Raw genomic sequence first — 14,074 nt, 5'->3', positions numbered from 1 at the left:
GTGAGTGTGGGTGAATGGGTAAATGTGAAGCACATTGTGAAGCGCTTGGGGAAGTCTTCATTGAATTGAAAAGCGCTATATAAGACAGATCATTTTATTTCAAAGGAAAAGAAGGGATAAAAGAAGGCAAAAGAATAAAATTTAGTTTTTTATATTAACACACTAACACTGAAAAACACAGGAAATGTAATTAAAATATTTATAAATCAACAAAAAAACAAACAGACAAAAACTATTTTAAACTTTTTTCGCTTAACAAATTTAAAGTCAACCAAACAGAGTCTCCACCAAAAAAAATGTGAATTGAACAATCCCAAGAGAAAAAAAAAGCATCTCTGAGGGAATCGGGCAGCACAGCGGCGCGGTGGTTAGCACGTGTGCGGCACAGTTCTAAGGTCATGGGTTCAAATCCAGCTACCAACCTTCCTGTGCGGAGTTTGCATGTTCTCCCCGTGGGTTTCCTCCGGGCATTCCGGTTTCCTCCCACATTCCAAAAAACATGAATGTCAGGTTAATTGGCCGGTCCAAATTGTCTCGAGGTTTGAATGAGCGAGCGAATTGTCTGTCCCTGTGTGCCCTGCGACTGGCTGGCAACCAGTTCAGGGTGTCCCCTGCCCACTACCTGGAGATGGCTGGGATGGGCACACGCACCCACGCGACCCTACTGAGGATAAGCAGTGCAGATAATGGATGGATGGATGGATGGATGGATGGATGAGGGAGTCAGCTGTTGATTGGTGGGGAGTGGGCTCCCTTCGTTCGCTTCCAAGAGCCGCTCAAAAGGCGTTTCGTTAGCAAACGACTCGAGTCAATACTGTCAAAACTCAGCTCTCTCTCATAGGCCGTTTTTTCGGGCGCATTAGTGTTTCAGAATGCCAATATGTTGGAATGACATTACGATTGTTTCATGTTTGTGATCTGAGTTTTTTCTACAGAATAAAATGTCTGAGTGAGCTTGCCCAAGACTGGTGATTCCATACTTTTTGCTAGAGGTTGTATATACTATACTCGTAATCGCTATCTAACTATGTGGTAGTGGCTTCTTTGAATGGTGACTTGATCTGAAAAGACGTGATGTAAACAACTCAGACCGGACCGGAGAACCGCACTGCTGAAAACAGCGTCAAGTGTGCAGTGACATGCCGGGGTTGGTGTTCTGCAGAGAAGTAAAGCACCGCTGTTAAGTCAGTAACGATAACGGCGTTGTAACGGAGGAAAAAGTAATGAGTTACATTACCCTGTTACAGAAAAATATACGCCGTTATGTAACAGTGTTATTCATAATGGCATTATTACCAATACTGATAGTAGGTAAACAGAAATTACAGAACACTAGATATGACGTGCCCCTTTGATCGGTGTGCCAACTATGAGACTATGCTAGTTGGTTCAAGCAATCGGAATCTTCCAGTACGAGCGGCCGGAGCCCAAAAAATCCAAAAGAGAATGCAGGGCGGGTCATTGTGCTTGCCTAAGGGTGCAAACAACGCCGTGCCATAGAGTCCCAGAAAGCTGGAATAAACTTTCATAGGTGAAAATATTTTAGAAGTGATTTTTTTTTTTTTATTATTTCATCTAGTTAGGTACGTCCAGCTCCTCTTGGTGGCTTACATTGTTTTAAGGTTTTTCAGAAATATTGCATATAGCATTGCATATCGCCAGACTCATTTCCCGTGATTTACAAGGTGGGAGTACATGAAAAAAAATCTTGTATAACGGTCCTCTTTTTTGGTTTTTAGAAACGATTTATAGTCTTAACCTTCCGTGTGGCAAGTGACCATACTGTATAAAGTCACTTCAGTAGACATCAAAACTAGATAAATAACTTCCTTAAACTTTTTTGTTTCTCTTTGAAATACTTTTTCACCTATATAATTTTTAGTTGCTTTTTAGCCTCGACTGGCGAGTGACTACATTTTGGTGATGTACAGTATATGGTAATATGTCCATTTTATTACTATATATATATATATATATATATATATATGTATATATATATAGCCCTGTCATGTAAAAACTTGGAACACTAAGTCACAGAAAACTTTTATGAGTCTTGACGTGCGTGAAAAAGAGCCTCTACTCAAAGGCGATAAAAATAGCTCTTTGAGTTGTAGTCTGTTGCTACAGTTTTGGGAAAGCAAGTTAGTACATTAAAAACAATCACAAACTTAAGGAAAAACTTACTGTTTTGCGAGAGAATAACTCATACATTAAAAACACCTATAATTGCGCTCACAGCAGGTCACACCTAAAAATATAACTTGGCATAAACCTTTAGTAGGTTACACCTAAGCAATGGATAGGAAAGAACAAAGACAAGGCAGACTTGCAAACAATGATGCATTGTGCTCTGATTCATGCAGATTGTTCATTGAAAATTGTGACAAAAAATGACTAACCGAAGGGACCACATAAGTAGCCAACGGGTCATACTAAAAATAGCAGCGATGGGACATTGACTGAATTAAAAATAAAAATATAATCAGCAAATAATCTGGTTATAGCAGCTATGTCAAACAAAGGGCCTGTGGGCTGGATCGAGTCGGCTGGATGATTTAATCCAGCCCACTATAAATTTCCGAGTAGGTAAAATTAAATGATTCTCTAGGTGATCGCTATCAAAAATTATATATTTTTTTTAAATTACTGAAAACCAAATGTTCTTTCCAGTCGCAAGAGGGCGACGTTGAGTTTGACTACCGTGGTAAATTGGTTTGGGTGTAAAACTGCATTCACTCAACTGTTAAAATACAGCATTTGATACGTTCAATGCGAAACATGAAAACCTTGTTCCCCGTTGTAGGTAAGAGAAGATGTGTTGTGCTTTGAAAAGATCCCTTTTCATCCCTGATGCTAAACTGTAGGGTAGGTTACTAACATAGGCTGTATGAGAAAGCATAATACTGAAAGAGTAAGCTTAACATTTAGAGTTGATATTCTTTAACAGATCCGGCCCGCATCAGAACAGAAAGTCTGGATCCAGCTCCAGAGCCAAACTGACTTTAAGATCCCCGTGGTAATAAAATTAATGTTTGTAACTGAATTAAAAGTCCTTTGCAAAAAAAATAAGTAAAATAAGTATTTTCCATATTATTTTATTTTTAATTGTGATTTTCATAATTAGAGAAATGAGTTAACTGTGTAGTAAAACAAAAATCAAAACCTGAACTGAATTAAGAGCTCTCTGCAATAAAATACTTCTATCTACCAAGGTCATATCCCTCGAGAGGGTTGACTGACAGCAAGACAAACACATACACAAAATTAAAGAAAATTTTAAAAAAAAGGGAAAAAGTAGCAAAAAAACACCATTTTTTTTTTTTGACCATGGCCAACCCAAATGCCCAATCACCCAAACAGGTTAAGCACCTCGGCACCCAAGTTGGTCATGCTTTTGTATCCCCAGATGAAACAGGACACAAGAAAGCAGCCATGTCCCTCGGGTCAGAGTGGCACAACACACTCTTCTGTTCAACAGCAGGGCCCAACAGCTTTCACTGGTTTACCCCCGCCGCATCATACAGGTGCCCCGCCCGTCCCTTAGAACATGTCTTAACATCCTATTATCCTTTTACAACACCTCTCCACCTATTCCTATCAGCAACAACATAAAATACATCAAATAAATAAATCTTACCTCATTGGAATGTGTAATTTCTTAGTATTATATCATTATAGAGTTACTGTTATTTTCAAAACAAAAGAAATACGTTCACAATGCAGAGAAAGAAAAAAAACGAAAATGAGCAAATTGATCTGGTTACTGAATTTCTGTAACTAATTATTTTATACTTATTTTTAAATAGATTAATCTCCTTCATATTGTGCTACAAGAAAAGAAAATAGAAAATTAATTAATACAATTAAAATCAGGAAAAAACAAGACTTTAATGAGCAAAATTATTTACCAAAAGGGCAAGATTTTAGGGGACTGCGTGTTAAAAAAATGTGGTTCTTATATGTACACTTCTTTTCTGTCCTGACTGCATGATACTTTATTTCATTTTAACATACTTTCTGAATTACCTAAAATAATATATAAAATAAATACTGAATAAGATCAAATATAAAATTATTAGTTGTGAAAAAGGGAAAAAAAAATATTTAATTAAATAATATACTATTTAATTATTGTATAACTTCAAATATTATAGTTGTTTTATTTTTAGGATGTTATATTCTGTACCAGAATCAATCGTTAAAATATTAACTTAGCCAAGGCACATGAAAAGCCCAATGGGAAAAAAAAACTTGCAAAACTACATAATTGTTGTCACATAAAACATACAATTCACTTCTAGTATCTAATGCATGACTGGAATATTGAACCAAATGGCACCTGGATATAAATTTCACCCAATGCAAATACCAAATATTTATGACTATTTTCACGTAGTAAAATAAAGAAGACGTTGTTCTAAACTCTAAAAAGAAGTTTTCAAACAGATGTTTGACTGGAGTGTAATAGCAGGCCAGGGTGGGGCAAACTACTCAGAAGCAAAACCTGATCTGTTGGAAAAACACCAAAAAACTATGTTGTCGGCAGCCAAATGTACATTTATAATCCAGCACTGCACAAGTAATTTAGTAGTCCGGGAACAGACACACACGGAAATGTTTTCCACTAATCCTATTATATTCCATGAGTTAATCTTCCACGTCCTTACTTTAATTTATTTTGTATTGTTATTGTTCATTTTATTACTGACTGAGTACATATAATTATATTGAGGAAATTTGGCCATTCATGTTTTAAAGAGATTTTCAGGAGCTGAAATCATAATTTTATTCTAAGGGAATTGGGTGAAAAGTGTTTTTGGGGGGAGGTCATTTTAGTTTTGAAAGGACACATCCTCTTTATTGCTAATAAAATTCACAACAAATGTGAATGTCATATACTGTATACATATTGATTATAATTTTGACCCTGACGTATTATTTTATCTAGTATTCATTAAAATTGCTCATCAGGTGACCCAATTACAAGCAATACATATAAATGACTTACCGCTTTCGGCATCTTTTCTGTCCTTTGCAGCGTTTAACCAGAGAAAGAGGTGTTTTTCGTCAGAACTCTTGCAAGTACAGAACCTTCTTGGGGGAGAAACAAGTTTTGAGTCGGACCTTTCCCACTCATGCAGGTAACATTCAGTTTCACGCCAGACAAGCTAAACAAAACAAGCGCAGAAAACGACGATGACTTTTCAAAACAAGATCTCTTCATATTGTTTTGACGATTTGCAAAGACAATTACATATTTATGTACGTGATGATTTTATGACACTTTTATTACATTTATCTTTGCCCAACCCACTTCATAATTCTGAATGCTGGAAGGAGTTGGTCTACCTTAGAACGCCTTTAAGATGGTAAATATACCATACACAGGAAGCTGGGGAGTTTTAAATGACATATTTCAGCTGTTATTGAAAGAGCCTGCCTCGCCCACTGGGCACGGTCAATCACTCCCGTATTTTCCCTTTATTATTTTTTTTTATATAACGAACGAAACTGAGAAAAAAAGTGACTCGTCGTCACTCATACGTCTCTATGACGCCAATAGGCAGCACTGGTTTTACAATCAAAAAGACAACAAATGTTCCCTGAATTCATTAGCAACTAGTTATCAATTAATTGCAAATTTTTTACTTGTATTAGTCAAGTCCAGGATCTGGAATAATGTCATAAAAGGTAAGAAAAACAACTTTGTTTTTCGTTGTAATTCTGTTGCAAGGGAAAATAATTTAAAACAAGGTCACAAATGTCACACACAATAAGGGCCTAAAAAAATCAAAATTTAAATCAGTTTAATATTTACAATACAACCTTGTACAGTCAACACATCATCATCAACCCACAAAGTGTTATTATTTTTCTTTTTTGTAAGTTTACAGAGTTGTGAATTATTTGCAAACCAGCACAATCACCATGACAACAACAAACAAAATGTTTCCAAAAAGATTTTTGGAGCTTTATTATCCACACACACTGTTTGAAACCCACGAAACATGTTTGATACGAATAATATGTTCGAATGAGTCAAAAACAACAATACAACTAAATTTAAAGGGGAAAAAGGATTGTATATATATATATACATATATATATATATATATATATATATATATATATATATATATACCTACCCTGGTCATATCCCGACAGCAAGACAAACACTTACACAAAATTAAAGAAAACTTTAAAAAAAGGGAAAAAGTAGCAAAAAAAAAACACTAACATTTTTGGACCATGGCCAACCCAAATGCCCAAACAAGTTAAGCACCTCGGCACCCAAGTTGGTCATGCTTTCGTCCCTCCAGATGAAACGGGACACAAGAAAGTGGCCATGTCACTTGGGTCAGGGTGACACAACACACTTTTCTGTTTAACAGCAGGGCCCGACAGCTTTCAATGGTTTACACTTGCCACATCAAACTTCTCCACAACAGTACCTCGGACCTGCCTGGTGTCTTCCTCATTCATAATGATGCTCACGCCGCTTTAAACAGACCTCTGAGACTATCACAGTGCAGGTGCATTTATACAGAGAATTGATTACACACAGGTGGATTCCGTTTATCATCGTTAGTCATTTAGATCAACACTGAATCATTCAGATATCCTCACTGAACTTCTGGACAGAGTTTGCTGCACTGAAAGTAAAGGGGCTGAATAACTTTGCACACCCACTTTTTCGTTTTTTATTTGTTAAAAAAGTTTAAAATATCCAATAAAGTGTGTTCCACTTCATGATTGTGTCCCACTTATTGTTGATGCTTCACAAGAAATTATAGTTTTATATCTTTATGTTTGAAGTCTGAAATGTGGCAAAAGGTCACAAAGTTCAAGGGGGCCAAATAGTTTCTCAAGCTATAGATGTGTGTGTGTATATATATATATATATATATATATATATATATATATATATATATATATATATATATATATATATATATATATATTTACATATATTTATATTTACACAGAAAAACAATTGTGATTGGATGACTAACCATGATATGGCCAAAATGAATTCAAAATGTCCAAATTCTTGTAAGGTTTAGCATATGATACTAAATCCTTGTTTTCTAAATCTTAAATATATTCTTGCGTGTACCAAATTACATGTTTACACCCTTTAATACATTCATTCATTCATTATCTACACCACTTATCCTCAGTAGGATCGCGGGCCCTTTTTTTTTAAAAAATAGTGAAATGTTGTGGCAACCATATGGGGCAGGGGTGGCGAACAAGTTTGACACAAAGAGCCAAAATTTTTAACTGAGCGCCAAAGAGCCACCCAACGCACTGACCTGCCATGACAGACAGACACACACAAACACAAGCAATTAAAAACATTATTTCCCATAACATACTCCTCTCCTTACAATACAAGTATTCTTCTTGTGTTGATTTCAAAGAAATTGTCCACCCTCAATACACACAAAAAAAAACTAAACATAAAACAAGGCAAATAGCCGCAGTATATGGAAAATATGATGAGGCAAAGAGCCGCATTCTTATTGGCCAAAAGCCACGTGTTCCCCACCCCTGATATGGAGCTTTTGGTAAGTTAAAAGGCATAAAGACAATTAAATGTTCCATGCCTAGTTTCGTAGGATGTCTTCTGAAGGAGAAAATATGACAAATAAAATAACCCAAAAAATAATTACTTTTTGTGTGACATTAGCTCATTCAATCCCAAGTTCCACATGATTATTTTTACCTTAGTAAAATGTTAAAACCAGTATAGCAAATAGTACACAGATCACATTTCTAAAAGACAGGGATACTCTATTTCTCCAGTTGTTGCTCCATACGTGAATAGAAAGGCAGTTGTATCTGGGCAACGTCAATGATTAGCTCTGTAATGGACAAAAAACAGAAACAGAAAACAAAACAATCTCTTTGAATCAATGCAATCAGGATTCAGGGCTAACCACTCTACTGAGACAGCTCTGATTAAGGTAACCAATGATCTCCTACAGGCAATGGACTCTGGCGCATCATCACTTTTGCTGCTGCTGGACCTTAGTGCTGCATTTGACACAGTGGACCATAATATCTTGCTAGAACGGTTGGAAAAATGGATTGGTCTCTCAGGAAACGTCCTCTTATGGTTCAGATCCTACCTCTCAGATAGGACACACTGCGTTAAATATGGCGAATTGACATCTGAGCCCTTTAGTGTTACCTGTGGTGTTCCGCAGGGTTCAGTGCTTGGCCCCCTTCTCTTCAGCATTTATATGCTTCCACTAGGTGATATTATTCGCAAGTATAATATCAGTTTCCATTGCTACGCAGATGACACTCAACTCTATCTCCCGATGGAGGAATCTGCCACACTAAACTGTGGAAATTTGGAGGCCTGCCTCACTGAGATAAAAGAGTGGATGTCACTCAATTTCCTGCGTCTTAACTCTGAAAAGACTGAAATGTTAGTTATTGGTCCATCTAAGTCCCGTGACTTATTCTTTAAAACCGCTGTGAACATCGACAATTGCCACATCACACAGAGCGACTCACTTAAAAATTTATGTGTCATTTCTGACCCCGATCTGTCCTTTCAAACACATGTGAAGAAAATTACTAGAACCACTTTCTTCCATCTCCGTAACATTGCTAAAATTCGTCCTATACTTTCTCAGTCGGATGCGGAAATCATAATTCACGCGTTTGTTACCTCCCGTCTCGATTACTGTAATGCACTACTTTCCGGTCTTCCGATGACCAGACTCAAGAGTCTTCAGCTGGTACAAAATGCTGCAGCGAGGCTTTTAACTAGGACAAAAAGTACGATCACATCACCCCAATTTTGGCTAACCTGCATTGGCTCCCTGTTAGCCTAAGATGCGATTTTAAGGTTATCCTATTACTATACAAAATCATACAAGGACTTTCCCCCTCATATCTTTCAGATCTGATTTCCCCCTATGTCCCGGCCCAAAGCCTTCGTTCCGAGAGCTCCTGGTGATCCCAAGAGCCAAGAAGTGTTCCGCTGGTTCGAGAGCATTCTCCATCCGGGCACCGGTGTTGTGGAATGCTCTTCCCCCTGAGATCCGATCTGCAACCTCAGTGGAAATGTTTAAATCTAAGCTTAAAACTCACTTTTACTCTATAGCATACGAATAACCTAAACTTCTTATATGTAATAACTTGTGAAGCCCTTTGAGACTATTTGTGATTAAGGGCTATACAAATAAAAATGACTTGACTTGACTTGACAAAAAACAGTGAATTATTGAAATTTTTTATTTGGAAAAATAGCATAAAAATGTCCACTAAGTGGCAGTGCAACAGCAAACAACGTGCATACGGTCACAACTTAATGTACTGTATTCATTTAAAACAGAGGTGGGCTAAAAATTTGAGTTGTGGGCGGCATTGGTTTGAAAAAATTTGCACGAGGGCCGGAGGAAGAAAATACCAGAACGATGTATATAATTGGATTTACCTGCACATATTTTGTTTCATTGTCTATGTGTTTATAAAGGGACCATTTCACCCAATTTGTTTTGAAACACGAAAACTAAACAAATATATTCATTTACAAATAAAAACCTTCATTAAGAGTAATAGCATCGCAATACCTCTCCTTTTTTGCCACTAAATTCGATCATTTGCAGCGAAAGACTCAATACAGTAGGGATACTTGTAAGTGAACACCCAATGTAAATATCTTCTCCCTTTACATGCCCACACTTTCTTGTGTAAATATTGTGTAAATTGTCTTTTTATCTTTTTTATTCTTACAGTTAAATATGTAACTGCGTCCAATTTCGTTGGCACAATATGTTCATCCCATTTTGTGACAATGATAATAAAAGGATTATTCTATTCTATTCTATTCTACTTCAGAAGTGTTTTATTGCAACACATCAAACATCCTAATAAATTCATGGTTTGTACACAATTTTTGTGTCAAAATTCAAGAACTTTTTATGGACTATCAAAGACAATCATCCAATTCCTCCAGTACCATCAAAAGAAGCAATTTGATGTAAATCATGTATTTTGCAGAGCCACACATACATTTGTAATATCAAAGATATGCGATTTTAGATAGATAGATAGATAGATAGATAGATAGATAGATAGATAGATACTTTGTTCATCCCCGAAGGGAAATTCACATTTCCAGCAGCATCCCTGAGCTGAGAACAATCGAGAACAATCGAAAATAACACGGGAGCTGCTGGAGTGGCTGCTGGAGTGGCTGCCATTTGTGACGGCGCCGGAAGAAAAGATTCAATTTGAATCATGTACAAACAAACAAACAATTGAATCATGTACAAACAAACAAACAAAAGATCTTGCATACTTATTAAGTTTCAGCATTTTGAAATCGAAATATTTTTTTCCCAGAGCTGCCACGCGCCCTCTGCGACGCCACAAATTGAATGAATTTTTAATGAAGGAAAATTATCAATAAACAAAGCCATTCTTTTTCCCTTCATTTTTTTTCATTTTTGTAACCACATTATGAAGCACCTGATAAAAAAAGTCACATAATTGTTAAAAAACACTACTACACATGCTTACTTACTTACAACCTAAAAGGAGTCAATGTTCCTACACATACTTATATGTTGCCTGTTTTCCAATTTTACACAGTTCAGGACTGGGCCTGCATTTGAAATAAGCCAAGTCTGTGTTTAATTTTGTTGAGCCTGGAATTTCTACGGAGTCCTCAAAGTGCGATATTTATTTTTTTTCGAGACGCCATTTTGAAATCGGCAGAAATTAATCTGGTGGCGGGAGACTAGAATTATGCATTTAAATCGGGAGACTCCCGACAGAATCGGCAGACTTAATAAGTATGATCTTGAGTAAATTGCTAATATATTTGTGGATCTGAAGAATTTGTTTGTAAATTTTTTTGAGACGGGGCAGCATGCCGGCGCAGTGGTTAGCGCATGTGCGGCGCAGTTCAAGTCATGGGAACCTCCTGCGTGGGTTCAAATCCAGCTCCAGACTTCCTGTGCGGAGTTTGTATGTTCTCCCCGTGCTTGCGTGGGTTTCCTCTGGGCACTCCGGTTTCCTCCCACATTCCAAAAACATGCATTTCAAGTGAATTGTCCCTAGGTGGGAATTATCGAGTGAGTTGTCTGTCCCCGTGTGCCCTGCCATTGGCTGGCAACCAGTTCAGGGTGTCCCCTGCCCACTGCCCGATGATCGCTGGGATGGGCTCCAGCACCCCCGCAACCCTACTGAGGATAAGCGGTGCAGCTAATGAGATGAGATGTTTTTGAGACAAATCTCTCCCCATATACAGTGAAGAAAATAAGTATTTGAACACCCTACCATTTTGCTATTTCTCTCACTTAGAAATCATGGAGGGGTCTGGAATTTTCATCGTAGGTGCATGTCTACTGTAAGAGATAAACCAAAGAGAAAAATCCAGAAATCACAATGCATGACTTTTTAACGATTTATTTGTGTGATTTAGCTGCAAATAAGTATTTGAACACCTGAGAAAATGACTGTTAATCTATGGTACAGTAGCCTTTGTTTGCTTATACAGAGGTCAAACCTTTCTTGTAATCTTTCACCAGGTTTGCACACACTGCAGGAGGGATCTTGGCCCGCTCCTCCACATAAATCTTCTCTAGATCAGTCAGGTTTCTGGGCTGTCGCTGAGAAACACAGAGTTTGAGCTCCCTCCAAAGATTTTCGATAAGGTTTAGGCCTGGAGACTGTCTGGGCCATGCTAGAACCTTGATATGCTTCAAACGGAGCCACACCTTCATTTTCCTAGCTGTGTGCTTTGAGTCGTCGTATTGGAAGACCCAGCCACGGCCCATTTTCAATGCTCTGACTGAGGGAAGGAGGTTGTTCCCCAAAATCTCACAATACACAGCCTGTCCCATGTAAAGAAAAACACCCTCAAAGCATGATGCTACCACCCTCATGCTTCACAGTGGGGATGGTGTTCTTTGGATTGTACTCTTCAGTCTTCCTCCTCCCAACACATTTAGTGGAATTATGACTAAAAAGTTCTATTTTGGTCTCATCTGACCACAATACTTTCTCCAATGACTCATCTGTATTATCCAAATGGTCAGATGCAAACTTAAAGACGGGCCTTGACATGTGCTGGTTTATGCAGGGGAACCTTTCGTGCCATGCATGACTTCAAATCATGACATCTGTATTACCTACAACTAACCTAGCAAACGGTGGTCCCAGCACTTGTCAGGTCATTGACCAACTCCTGTCGTGTAGTTCTGGGCTGATTCCTCAGCTTTCTTAGAATCATTGAGACCCCACAAGGTGATATCTTACATTGGGCTCCACTCCGATTGAGATTGACCGTCATGTTAAGCTTCTTCCATTTTCTCGTGATTGCTCCAACAGTGGACCTTTTCTCACCAAGTTGCTTGGCAATTGCTCCGTAGCCCTTTCCAGCGTTGTGGAGGAGTCCAATTTTGTCTCTGGTATCTTTGGACAGCTCTTTTCTCTTTGCCATTTAAAGTCTTACCTATTGTATGGGGTGGACAGGTGTCTGTATGCAGCTAATGACTTCAAACAGTTACATCTGATTCAGGATGATACATAGAGTGCAGGTGGACTTCTAGTGGGCGGACTAAAAGGTTGTTCAGAGTCACGGGTGTAAATGATACACGGGTGTTCAAATACTTATTTGCAGTTGTAATTCACAAATAAATTGTTAAAAATCATGCTTTGTGATTTCTGGATTTTTGTTTTTAGTTTATCTCTCTCACAGTGGACATGCATTTACGACGAGAATTGCAGACCCCTCCTAATTTCTAAGTGGGAGAAATAGCAAAATAACAGGGTGTACAAATACTTATTTTCTTTACTGTAGGTTTTGGGTGAGATTGAGAAAATGCTTCTTTATTTTTTTTCCCTGGCCCATAATAAATGTCCACAATTGATAGGTTAATACAAATTTCATAGTACCCTGTTTAAATGTAGCACGCACATGTTCTCTTGGGTGCCACCCATATTGACGATGACACTTCATATGGCATGACATACAAACTAATGCCAGGTACAGTAAACCACGAGGGAAGAAGTGCAATGGCAAAGTGAAGCCACCAGAGAGCAGTGAATTTATTTTCAAGCAGACTTGTTGAGAAACACGGCAACAATTTCTAGCATTTACATGCACTTCATCTAAAATCTATCACTTTTCCATCCATCCATTTTCTGCACCGCTTATCCTCAGTAGGGTCACGGGAGCCCATCACAGCTCTCTTTGGGAAGTGGGCAGGGTTCACCCTGAACTGGCCAGCAAGTTGCAGGGAACACAGAGACAGACAACACACTTGCTCATTCACACCTAGGGACAATTTGGACCAGGCAATTGACCTGATGTTTTTAAACGTGGGAGGAAACCAGAGTGCCCGGGGGACACCCACGCATGGAAAGGGAAAACATGCAAACCGGAAGGCTGGCAGCTGGATTTGAAGCTATGACCTAAGAACTATGCCGCTGAGGTGCTAACCACTCAGTTGCCATGCCACCCATTTGCTTTCAATCCTTAAAAATACATCATTAAAATTAAAGCGTTTTCAACTATTTAAAGCATCTGTACGAACCCTGTAAATAAAAATTGATTGAAAAAACTCACAGGCATCCCCGTTTTTCCAGTTAAAGCCCTGCCGAGTAGCCAACTGAGTGAGTGAGCCAGAGAGAGAGAAAGAGAGAGAGAGAGAAAGAGAGAGAGAGAGAGAGGAAGAGAGAGAAAGAGGGGGATGCAAGATTCAGGCAACATGACAAAAGGAGCAGAGAATTCTTAGTGAGATGCAGCAACACAGAACAGGTGTCTGAATTCTATATAGTATAAAAGAAGCTATGATACAGGGTTTGTACACCCTTTTCATGGCCAAATTCAAGCACTTTACAAACACTATCAATGCCAATATCTCAATCTTTCCAGTACTTTTAAAGGAAGTAGTGCAGCGCTGATCAAAAGAAAAGTTTTTGTTGACTTTGATGACTAAAATAAAGACATTATCTTGCTGCAAACACATATTTTGTGCTATTTTAAGCTGTTCCCATCGATGATCTAGGATATTTTAGTGTCATGACATGAATTCTGCCA

At 38.1% G+C, this 14,074-nt stretch overlaps 2 protein-coding genes across 4 annotated transcripts in view; both read right to left on the bottom strand.

The window, feature by feature from the left end:
* Positions 1-5,480, bottom strand: part of ezrb (ezrin b) — a 77,312-nt gene extending 71,832 nt beyond the window's left edge. Inside the window, exons 1-2 of one of the 3 annotated variants that reach the window (XM_088324648.1) lie at positions 5,350-5,480; positions 5,009-5,091 (exon numbers count right to left, since the gene is read on the bottom strand). In XM_088324648.1, the coding sequence (XP_088180774.1) occupies positions 5,009-5,020 (12 nt within the window). In that variant the 5' untranslated portion in view covers positions 5,021-5,091; positions 5,350-5,480. Of the gene's footprint in view, positions 1-5,008; positions 5,169-5,349 lie in introns of all 3 variants that reach the window. The other 2 variants (XM_088324647.1, XM_088324646.1) reach the window with 2 other exon arrangements.
* Positions 5,481-5,789: 309 nt separating this feature from the next.
* rsph3 (radial spoke head 3) overlaps positions 5,790-14,074 on the bottom strand; it is a 32,238-nt gene continuing 23,953 nt past the window's right edge. The window contains exon 8 of the mRNA XM_088325020.1: positions 5,790-7,868. Within this exon, the coding sequence (XP_088181146.1) occupies positions 7,798-7,868 (71 nt within the window). The 3' untranslated portion in view covers positions 5,790-7,797. The remainder of the gene's footprint in view (positions 7,869-14,074) is intronic.

This window comes from Urocampus carinirostris, chromosome 20 (assembly GCF_059441175.1).
Source record: "Urocampus carinirostris isolate Australia breed hairy pipefish chromosome 20, RoL_Ucar_1.0, whole genome shotgun sequence".
Classification (NCBI taxonomy): Eukaryota; Metazoa; Chordata; class Actinopteri; order Syngnathiformes; family Syngnathidae; genus Urocampus; species Urocampus carinirostris.
Note: the sequence above shows the minus strand (reverse complement) of the source record. Positions and strands in the feature narration are given on the sequence as shown.